General features: G+C 42.4%; 2 protein-coding genes and 1 non-coding gene across 3 annotated transcripts in view; 2 read left to right on the top strand and 1 right to left on the bottom strand.

Annotated features, from left to right (window-relative positions):
- The window catches only part of Trove2 (TROVE domain family member 2), a 20,433-nt gene extending 20,114 nt beyond the window's left edge, over positions 1-319 (bottom strand). The window contains exon 1 of the mRNA XM_004625298.3: positions 185-319. The gene's annotated coding sequence lies outside the window, so the exon portion shown is untranslated. The remainder of the gene's footprint in view (positions 1-184) is intronic.
- Positions 320-533: 214 nt separating this feature from the next.
- Uchl5 (ubiquitin C-terminal hydrolase L5) overlaps positions 534-10,538 on the top strand; it is a 32,806-nt gene continuing 22,801 nt past the window's right edge. Inside the window, exon 1 of the mRNA XM_023707299.1 lies at positions 534-741. Within this exon, the coding sequence (XP_023563067.1) occupies positions 666-741 (76 nt within the window). The 5' untranslated portion in view covers positions 534-665. The remainder of the gene's footprint in view (positions 742-10,538) is intronic.
- LOC111814860 lies at positions 2,463-2,598 on the top strand. The gene has a single exon (XR_002819735.1). It is a non-coding gene; the product is annotated as a small nucleolar RNA U109 (small nucleolar RNA).

Genomic DNA, 10,538 nt, shown 5'->3' with positions numbered 1-10,538 from the left:
TGCCTCGCGGCGGGCCGGCGCGGGAGCACCGCGTGCAGCGAGCGGCGGACGCCGGGCGAGGGAGGACGCCGCCGGCGGGCAGTCGCACCGGGCTCTGCAGCTGGGACGCCGGGTGGGAAACGTGGCCCGGTAGGGTCGCTCAGACCGCACAAAGGGCCCCCATCTAGCCTCCCCGTTTCCTCACCTTTGCCTGGCGGCCAACGCTTCGGAGCCGCAGCGCCGCCAGGAGAATCCCCGCGCAGGACCGGGAAACGACGGAAGGCGCGCCGGGAAACTCCGAAGCCGCCGGGCCTTCCAGGTTCGCCACCCGGGAGCGAGCCCCTCCCCTCTGCCCTTGCCCCGCCCCGAGCGGCGAGGACCCCGGATGTTTCCTCCCCCGCGCCCTGAAGCTCCTCCCCTTTTGTCCGGGTTCCGGCCCCTTCCGAGTCGGCTACGGATCCCGCAAGGCCCTAGACGACTTTCGACGTCTCCTGGGTGGCTAGAGTGTCTTCCTGCGCTCTGGCGCGCTGCAGGTGACGGCGCCCAGAGGCTGTCGGGAAGTAGGCGGGGTGACGTGGGGTTGGCGAGTTCCACGGCGGGTTTGCTGAGAACTGTAGCCGGCGGCCGCTGGTTACGGGGGGCAGCCGAGTGCGAGAGGTGGAGCGGGGCGGTGTGTGGCCGGGGCCATGACGGGCAATGCCGGGGAGTGGTGCCTCATGGAAAGTGACCCCGGGGTCTTCACTGAGCTCATTAAAGGATTCGGTGAGAACCAGGGGCCGTCTTGGGCCGGGGTCCCGGGAGGAGGCCTGAGCCGGGTACGGAGGCTGGCCACCTGCGGCCACCGCCGCCCGGTGCCGGAAGAGAAGTAACTTGGAGCTGGAGTCGAGGTGGGAGGCGCGCAGGCCGTCTGCCTCTCGGCCCGGAGCAGTCGCGTTCCTGCAGTCGTATTGAGAGCCACACCACGAGGCGACCATCGGGGCTGTCTCGTGGACTGCTGTATTCCCAGGACTCGAAATGCGTAGTCCCGAGGGCCTTCCCTCCTCCCCGGCGCCCTGCGCTGTCTTGCTTCCCACGCACTATCCCTTCTCCGCGGAGCCCTCCTGTCCCGGGCCGTGCGGTCGGGTGCGCAGCTCCGGCTACCGGCCCCGGGGGCGAAGCCAGCCCGGGGAGTGTCTTCTCAGGGCGGTGTCCGAGGCCCAGCCGCCCAGAACCCGGGATTCTGGTTACTCCAAACTGAGCGCGGTGAGCGTGGGAGCGGCTGTCGGGCGTCCGCGCACGCCGGAGTGCGTGGGCCTGGCCCCAGGCTTCGCTGGTTCTTTTGCCCCCTGAGCCGCTGTGATTTCCGGTGAAGTGAGTTTTCTTGAGTCCACGCTCTAGACCAGAGACTACATGCTTTCCTTCTAATACCCCTTTGCCTTTATTCATTTCCTTCGATACTAATCAACACATTCATTTTTTTCCTTTTAGCTTCTCGGCCTATTAGCTTAGTGGGCTTATGTTTATTATATGTCACCAAATATTATGTACAAGTTTGTCCTCGGGATAGTAATTAAGCATTAATATGAATATGTGCAGTATTTATCTGACATATGTTCATCAACTGTATCAAGCACAGTGGTAAGACTGGGAAATTTTATTTATTTGTTGTTTTTTTGAAATAGGTTCTTCCTATGCAGTTCAGGCTGGTCTTGAGCTCACTTTGTAGTCCAGACTGGTCTCGAACTCTCAAAGATCCTCCTACCTCATCCTCCCAAGTGCTGGGATTATAGGCACGTGCCACCATGCTTGGCTGTAAAGTTTTCATTTGAATAGTCTATTATTGCTGTTCTGATGAATTGACAACTATAATATGTGATAATTGCTAAGTTGAATGTGTATAAATGTTTTAAGAACACAGGTTAATAAACATTGGCAGAAAGAAAAGAAAAATATATGTATATATAACTAGTACATTAACTACAGCTAGTAAAGTGACTACAATTTAATGTTTGGATCTGAGTCTGATTTCATTACCTGGTATTCACTAGGAGCTTACTATCAAAGATAAGGAAGTTGAAATATATTGAAATGAATTTTTTTTTTGTTTTTTGTGGGGATTGAACTAGGGCTTTGCAGGGAGCTACCGCCTTTGAGACAGGATCTTGCTGATTTGCCCTGGCTGGGCTGGAAATGATGAATCTCTTGCCTCAGGCATCCTGAGTGCTAGTATTACAGGCATATGCCACTGTGGCTGGCATGAAGTTACTTTATAATTAAAGTTTACTGTGCCTGTAGTTTGCAGAATAGATTAGAATGAAGTGAGAGAAACTAGCAATCGCTTTGAAATGATCATTGTTTGAGGTAGTGAGTTAGAAGATAGATTCAAGGGCTCAATAGAATAAGTGCTTGCCTGGCAGGTGCAAGGGCCTGAGTTCAATCCTTGGTTCCGCAAAAAAAAAAAAAAAAAAAATAAGATTTAGTAATTTTATTGTATTTAAGTCTAGTGGCATGTGGAAATGCCTTCTCCTCATTCCTTTAGGAGCAGGAATACATCCATAACATGCTACATTAACAAAAGGAGTTCTCAGGGCTGCCAACCTTACAGTAGAGGTTGAGTGGTAGTATATTTCTCCTACATTAAGAAAGGAAGAAAAAGAGTAGAACTGTATAAACTAGATGTGGGAAAGAGAAGTAACAATTTTCTAGTTTCTAGCTTAGGTGGCTGGTGAGGTACAATCACAGTTAAAAACCAGGCTCTGTGAATAAGAAAAAAGGGTCAGTTTTGGACGTGCACTGATTTTGACAATTCTGCAGATTTATTCATAAATTTTTATGTTCAAGAATTTGTTATGTCTGTAAGGGCCCTAGTTCAATCCCCAGTTCCGCCAAAAAAAAAAAAAAAAAAATTTGTTATGACATGTTAAAATTTACATCCAGAAATAATCATTAACAGTTGTTTCAACTTTATTTGTATAGAAAGCTTGAAACTTGAAGATGATTTAAATAAAGTCATGTATCAGAGAAGAGTGTAAGTGCACCTTCTGAACTTGCACAAGTGAAAAATAAAACAACTGCTAATGAATTGGCCATTAGCAGAATTTTACAAAAAATCAAATGATACCATGTCATCAGATGCTTCAGAGAAAAAAGTAGTTTATTTTAGTCATTTCTATTTTATTTTCTCCACCTGATTCCTGAATTTAAAAATGCTTTTGGGCTGGCCATGTGTACATACTTGTAATCCCAGCTTTGGGAGGTTGAAGCAGCATGACAGCAATTTTGAGTCTACCATGGGCAATATAGTGGCTTAGTGACACCCTGTCTCAATTTAAAAAAAAAATTTAAAAAGACCTGGGAATGTTGAAGGTCCTGAGTTCAATCCCCAATGCTCCCCATTCCCCAACAAGTATTCTTTCAAAAGTGAAACACCCGATTGTATTGTCAATGCCATTGTAGATTCACTTTGAAGGTTTCATCATTGAAGGAGAAATTACATATGAATGCAGTGAATACATAAATAGAAGTTTTAGTGAAATATGGTAAAAGTTTTTTAAAGCTGAGAAACGGATGGAGCAGAACTATACAGTACATTAATTGATATGTTGCATATACTACATAAATGTACCAAAATCAAACTGTATTAGTTTACTAATAAATAAAACAGTATGTTTCTTTTAGCCCAGGAGGAATAACAGGCTGGAAATAGACTTTCTATAAGACCAGTGATCCAGCTTTCATTTTTTTAAGGGACTAGTAAATGAAGAGCACTTAACGTAGAGCAGTGCTGGCAAGCTTTTTAGAGCTTTCAGTGAACAAATGGCTGGATTGGTTCACCACCAGCACTGACCTTGAGTAGGTGAGAGAAAATAGTGAAAGTCAGAGTTGAAATTAGAGAAACAAGAGAAAAACAGTGGAGAAAATTAATGAGACCAAATGTTTCTTTTTAAGATCAGTAAAATTTGATAAACCTAAGCCAGACTGATCAGAAAAAGATACAAATTATCAGAATAGTAATGAGAAAGGAGACATAACTATTGCCTCTACAGATATGAAAATGATAAGGAAATATAAAGAATTTTATGTCATATGAGAACTTGTACTGTAACGTCATGTAACTCGGTAGTGTCCCAAATTTTCTGATCAAGATTATGGGGCCAAAGAGGAAAGTGAATGATGATATATAGAGTGTGCCTAAGGAGAGTCACATGGAGAGAAAACATTCTCTCGGGCTTTCACATTGGCCAAGCAATGACCGTGATTCATCCACATGGCTGACACTGACAAAGGTTCTACAATGTGAGGTACAGGATCTCAGGATAAATCCTGAGGGGATTTCACTGACATTTTCAGACCCAAAAGCTACAACTCTTGTTGCATAGGTCCTGCTTTACCTTGGTCTTAACCATCCAGCAGAGAAGTATAAATACGAAGTATAAGAAGTAAAGCCATGCTGTTATGTTGAGATGTAGGGAACTCAGGTCAACAATTTCTGACATTGCTAGTGAAGCAGAAGACCCAATGCTATTATGGACTACTGGACTCTTTTAGACTATTTTGCTGAGTTAACACACCTATAATATTCAAATAACGGAACTTAACAAAAAAAAGGGATACAGATGAATGTCCATTTTGTATCTGTGTATTCAAAGTGGTTAGGATAGATACATAGTTACGTTCTCTTAATGAATAAAGGGATTTGTTCTAATAGTGTTTGTAAATAGGATATCATGTCCGCATCTTGTACAGCAATTAACCACTAGGAAGAATGTATGCAATGTGTTAATTATTGAAACTGTCCTACCAATTTGATTTGAAACTGTCTCATTGCTATTTATTTCTCAGTAAAAATTATGGAAAAAAAACCACTATTAGTGGAGCCGGGGAGATGGCTCAGTAGAATAAGCACTTGCCTGGCAAGTGCAAGGGCTTGAGTTCAATCCCTGGTTCCGTTAAAAAAAAAAAAAAAAAAAAAAAAAAAAAAAAAATATTTTATGTCAATAAATGGGATAATTTAGGAGAAAATGTACTGATTCTTTTAAAGCTATGTCACTGAAACTTAAGAAATAACCAGTATAGCCTTATATTTATTATGGGGATCAAGTTGTAGCCTAAAATTTTACGAAGAAATTCTAGCTAACACTGGTAAATTCTGTCAAATATTTAAGAAATAATATCAATACTGTATAATTTTTAAAACCAAAATTGATGAGAAAGGAATACTTCTAACTCATTCTGTGAGGACATGCATTACCTTGTTGACACCAAAAAACACTACAGGTGTATCCATAGTCAAGATAAATGTAAAAGTTCCAAATAAAATTTTACAAGTTGAATCCTTTAATACAATTAAAAGGATAACACATCACTAAGTGGTTTATATCAGTACTCAGAAGTCACTGTTAAACTTAAAAAAAGAAAAAACACCACAGTTTTGTCAGTAAGAGCAAAATGCATCTGTGAAAACCTAGCATCTATTAAGAATTATGAAGGGTTAGATCTTACTTTGCCTGCTAGCTAACAAGTTGTCTTGCCAGTTTCATAAATGCTGTATGACAGCCTCTAGTGTACAGATAAAGGATTGTATTACTCATAATGCAGTACATGGCAAGAGATTTTTGTTTGCGTGGATTCCCTTGTTTTTTAAGTCTGGGGATGGAAATAGGCCAACCTGGATGCTGTGCACACAGCGAGTCTGTTACAGTTGAGATATTCTGAGCTTAGGAAAATCTCATTCATATAAAGGGGCTGCTTCATTAAACCTCAATTTTTATCTCTGGCCATTTTTATTATTCAGAGCTATAAGTTTTGCATCTGCTGCAGTTATCTCAGTCTTCCAAATCTATGTACTGTATGAACATTCATGAAAAATTACTTGAGAACAGTAGAGCATGGTGGTGCATTCCTATTGTAGTGGATTTCTAACTGGTGGTCAACTTTATTATATCTAGCTGAATTAAACTAGCATGGTGCTGGGGGGGGAGGCCCACCTGAAGCTTGTTGCCAGCAACATAAAGGCAGAACAGGAAAGGCTGTCTAAATCTTGTTAGGGATGCTGTTTGGAGAAGCTGTTGGAGCTATTGGAAGCTGCTGGTTCTCTTGGGCTAGGGCTGTTAGAGGACTTTGTCATGCTGGCTTTCCTGAGGAACTTTGGAGGCGCTTTGGTTCTCATCTTGAGCATTGGTGCCTGGCTCTGGAGGGGAAGATGGTGCACTGCTCATCCTGATGAAGAAGCTTGTCGTGAGTTTTCCTGGTGGAAACTCAGCTTTCCTCCTTGCTGGAGGAGCTCAGGACTTCACTGTTGCTGAGGATGGCTGTGGTATTTTTAGGGGAGCTTTGGTGCTTAGCTTGAGCATTACTTTCTAGCTCCTGTTCAGATCCCTCAGTCTGCTGGCACAGATCCTTTATCCCTCTGGCATACACTTCCTAGCTTCCACCACTGAACTTTGGGTCTTTCTATCACAGATACATGAAGTGGGCCTGCGTGAGAATTTGTTGTGGGCTGTGGGCCTAGTTGGAGCTCTAGGATAGGACCTAGGCAGTGGTGTGAGCTCTAGGATAGGACCTCAGCTGGATTCTTCAGTGTTTAGTGTGCAGATAGGTTTCCTGCACTTGTATATAATTCTTTGGGTGATTCATTATAAAATACTATAAAATGTGTCTTGTGTTATATTATTAATCTTGCCAAAAAAAAAAAAAAAAAAGATCCAAAACACAACACTTAATCTATTAGTTTGTTAGGTTGAGGCAGGAGGGTTGCAAGTTTGAGCCCAGCATGGGCAACTTAATGACTTAGTGAGACCAGGTTTCGAATGATGAAAGAGAGCTGGAAGTGAAGCTCAGTGTTGTAACCTTGGTCCATAGATTCATTCCCCATTACTGGGTGACAGGGAAGTTTAAGCAATTTTAGTAATCCATCTCAGGAGACTTTTAGAAACAGGAAAAGCCCATTGAAATTATCTCTGAGCAGTATCTACTTTTCCTTACTGTGTTTGTTTTTGTTTTTGCATTGGGCATGAAACAGGTCCTTGGACTTGCCAGGCAGGTGCTTGTCCCACTGAGGTGTATCCCTGGTCCTACTTTTCCTTTTCATGCCAAATATTCTACTCTGATGCTGTGATTAATCTGATTAGCTTTATAAGGTCCATAACATATGTTTGTCTCTTGCAGTACATACATTCCAAATTCAGGTGGCTTTGTGCTTATGTTTTTATATTGAGCTTTTCCTTAGGTCTGAGGCATTAGCTCAGGTACAGCTGGGTATGTTAGTAATTTGCCAACTCCTGGCATGGTGGGAAATTTGGAGTTATCCCTTGTCTATAACAACTGATCCTTATGAGGCAGATCTGAATGACTTGAGTCAGAATGCTGGTTTAACATGAAAGCCCATTACGACCACTTCTAAGATGTATTTACTTTGCTTTGAGGAGAGAGACAAATTAATATTTGGCTTTCACGTAAGAAGTATAGGCTTGGGAGTTAACTAGTGTTAGGCTCCCAAATGGGGTTGAGTTGAGTCAAAGCTAACAGTGCCTTCAATTTAGGGCTTCCGGTTCAGTTCAAGTATTTGCATCATCCTTGTTTTTGGAGAGATTGTTTGAGGGCTGTTAATCCATTTTTTCTGTTTGATCACATCAGCCAACTGGCATTTATTTGTTTGTATTATAGTATAACAGAATGCAGAGGTATTTTGTGGAAGGTCCAAAAGTTGCTGCCACTCCTACTGCTTTTGGTAGACTTGTTAGTAAAGTTAAAGAAACAGATTCATATTGTCAACTGCTTCTTGGATGCCATTGCAGGCGTGTAGGCCTGTAATCCTGACTACAAAGGTAGCTGAGGCAACAGAATTGCAGGTTGGGGGCAAGTCTGGGCAATTTGGTGAGACTTTGTCTAGATGAATAAATACCTTTCTGTTGGAAGATAACATACTAAATATTTAAGGAAGGCACTGACAACAATTTGGCAGAGCTCCACCAGAGTATTTTTTAGGCTCTAGTTGTATTTTTTTTTTTTTTGGGGGGGGGGGAAGAACCAGGGATTGAACTCAGGCCCTTGCACTTGCCAGGGAAGCGCTTATTCTACTGAGCCATCTCCTTGGTCCTTCTAGTTGTATTTTTAAGAAGGCTACTTTTGAAATTATTTTTAGGAAAATACTATATTAGAGACCACCAATATCATAAATGTGTGAGTCAATACTTAAGTGTTTGTAAACTTATGTCATTTAATTTTTAGCATCCCTTTTTACTTTGGTTTGAGTGACAGACAAATCATGATCATCCTATTTCAGACACAGTTCAGTTATCTATGAAAGTTCTTAGCAGCACAGATATAATCTGTCCTACTTCTGAACTTGTAGACATGTCTTGTGGAGCCTTTATATGTAACTTATGCATTCTGTACTGTCCTTGAGTTGTAAGTGCTATACCAGGAGTTTATTAATATCTGTTTTTGGTAGGGCTAGTACTGAGCTTGGCACACACAAGTTATTTTGTATCTGTATTTCATTGACTTGTAAGAGTCTTTCTCTCCTTCCTAACTTTTTATTTAATATGTAAGAGGAATTTGCATCAGTTTTTTTTTGGGGAGGTGATACCAGGAATCGAAATCAGGACCTTAAGCTTACCAGGCAGGTGCTGCTGTACCACTAAGTTAAAATCTCAGCCCTACATTAAATTCTTTGTTTAGTGTTTTAGTATCGTGTTGCTCAAAAAAAAAAAAAAAAAAAAAGGTTGTATAACCTAAAGTTGCAGACCAAAATTAAAGAAAAAGGAGTGCTGTAAGGAAAGCCAACGTTCTGGCCCTAGCCTTCCAAGGTCAGTTAAGACTCAGGACATATGAGAACTTGTACTGTAATGTCATGTAACTCAATAGTGTCCCAAATTTTCTGATTAAGGAGATTATGGGACCAAAGAAGGAAGTGATCGATGATGTAGAGTGTGCCTAAGGAGAGTCATATAGAGAGAAAACATTCTCTCAGGCTTTCACAGAGAGCACATTGGCCAAGCAATGGCCGTGACTCATCCACATGGCTGACACTGACAAAGGTTCTACAATCTGAGGTACAGGATCTCAGGATAAATCCTGAGGGGATTTCACTGACCTTATCAAATTCAAAAGCTACTACTCTTGTTTCATAGGTCTTGCTTTATCTTGGTCTTAACCATCCAGCAGAAAAGTATAAAAATGAAATATAAGAAGTAAAGCTATGCTGTTATGTTGAGCTGTGGGAGACTCAGGTCAACAATTTCTGACATTGCCAGTCAAGCAGAAGACCCAGTACTATTATGGATTACTGGACTCTTTTTTAGAATATTTTGCTGAGCTAACACACCTATAATATTCAGATGATGGAACTAAACAAAAAAGGGATATATAAATGAATGTCCATTTTTTATCTGTGTATTCAAAATGGTTATGATAGGTATATAGTTACATTCTCTTAATGAATAGGGGGATTTGTTGTAATAGTGTTTGTAAATAGAATATCATGTCTGCATCTTGTACAGCAAATAACCACTAGGAAGACAGTTTGCAGTGTGTTAATTATTGAAACTGTCCTACCAATTTGATTTGAAACTGTCTCATTGCTATTTGTCAATAAAATTATGGAAAAAAATAAAAGAAAAAAATGTATATTGAGATAGACACAGAGCGCAGGTCTGAGGAGTGAGTGAGATGACCGGCACCCTCTGGATCCTGAATAGACCTGGAGCGCAGGCCTGACCGAGGCCGCGGGATCCTGAATAGACCCAGAGCGCAGGCCCGGCGAGTGAGATGACCGGGGCCCTCTGGATCCTGAATAGACCCAGAGCACAGGCGCGGCAAGTGAGTGAGACAACCAGGGCCCTCTGGATCCTAAATAGACCCCGAGCGCAGGCCTGACCGAGGCTGCGGGATACTGAATAGACCCAGAGTGCAGGCCCAGCGAGTGAGATGACCGGGGCCCTCTGGATCCTGAAAAGATCTAGAGCCCAGGCTCTGCAAGTGAGTGAGACCACCCAGGTCCTGCGGATCTTCATTCTACCCAGAGTGTAGGCCCAGCGAGGAACCTTTCAGCAGAACTCCCTGCAAGGAGGCTAGAGGCAAGACCCACCCAGCTGATTAAGGAGCAGAACATCTTGCCAGAGAGACACAAAGGGTTCAGCTCTAATGCCTGCAGCAGAAAGAAGTGGAGCACAGCAGCCAGATCCAAACAACACCCACCTGGAGGAATCTGAACTTCATAGATCCGGACCTGGGGCTAAGGTAATAACTCTATCTAAGCTCTACACCAAAGGTCAAAAGACGGTGGTATACAAAATGACAAAGAGAAGGAACAAAATGCAGTCTTAGGCTCGGAGTCCACCCAGTACAAATGCAGAAGACAGCAGCACTGAGGAAACTGGAAATCACACGCCAGATATCTCTGAAATAATAACGTTGACAGTAAAGAATCAACTGCAGAAAGGTATAGAAGAAATCAAATCAGAAATAATTTCGGAACTAAAAAATGTAACTATAATCAAAGAAGTAAGTGCTTCTAAAGAATACACTGGTAAAAAAATAGAGGAGAATATAAAAATGATGGAACCCCTGAATAAACA

The sequence above is a fragment of the Octodon degus genome, unplaced genomic scaffold (genome assembly GCF_000260255.1).
Source record: "Octodon degus isolate 3935 unplaced genomic scaffold, OctDeg1.0 scaffold00009, whole genome shotgun sequence".
Classification (NCBI taxonomy): Eukaryota; Metazoa; Chordata; class Mammalia; order Rodentia; family Octodontidae; genus Octodon; species Octodon degus.
This window is presented reverse-complemented; position numbering and strand designations above follow the sequence as displayed.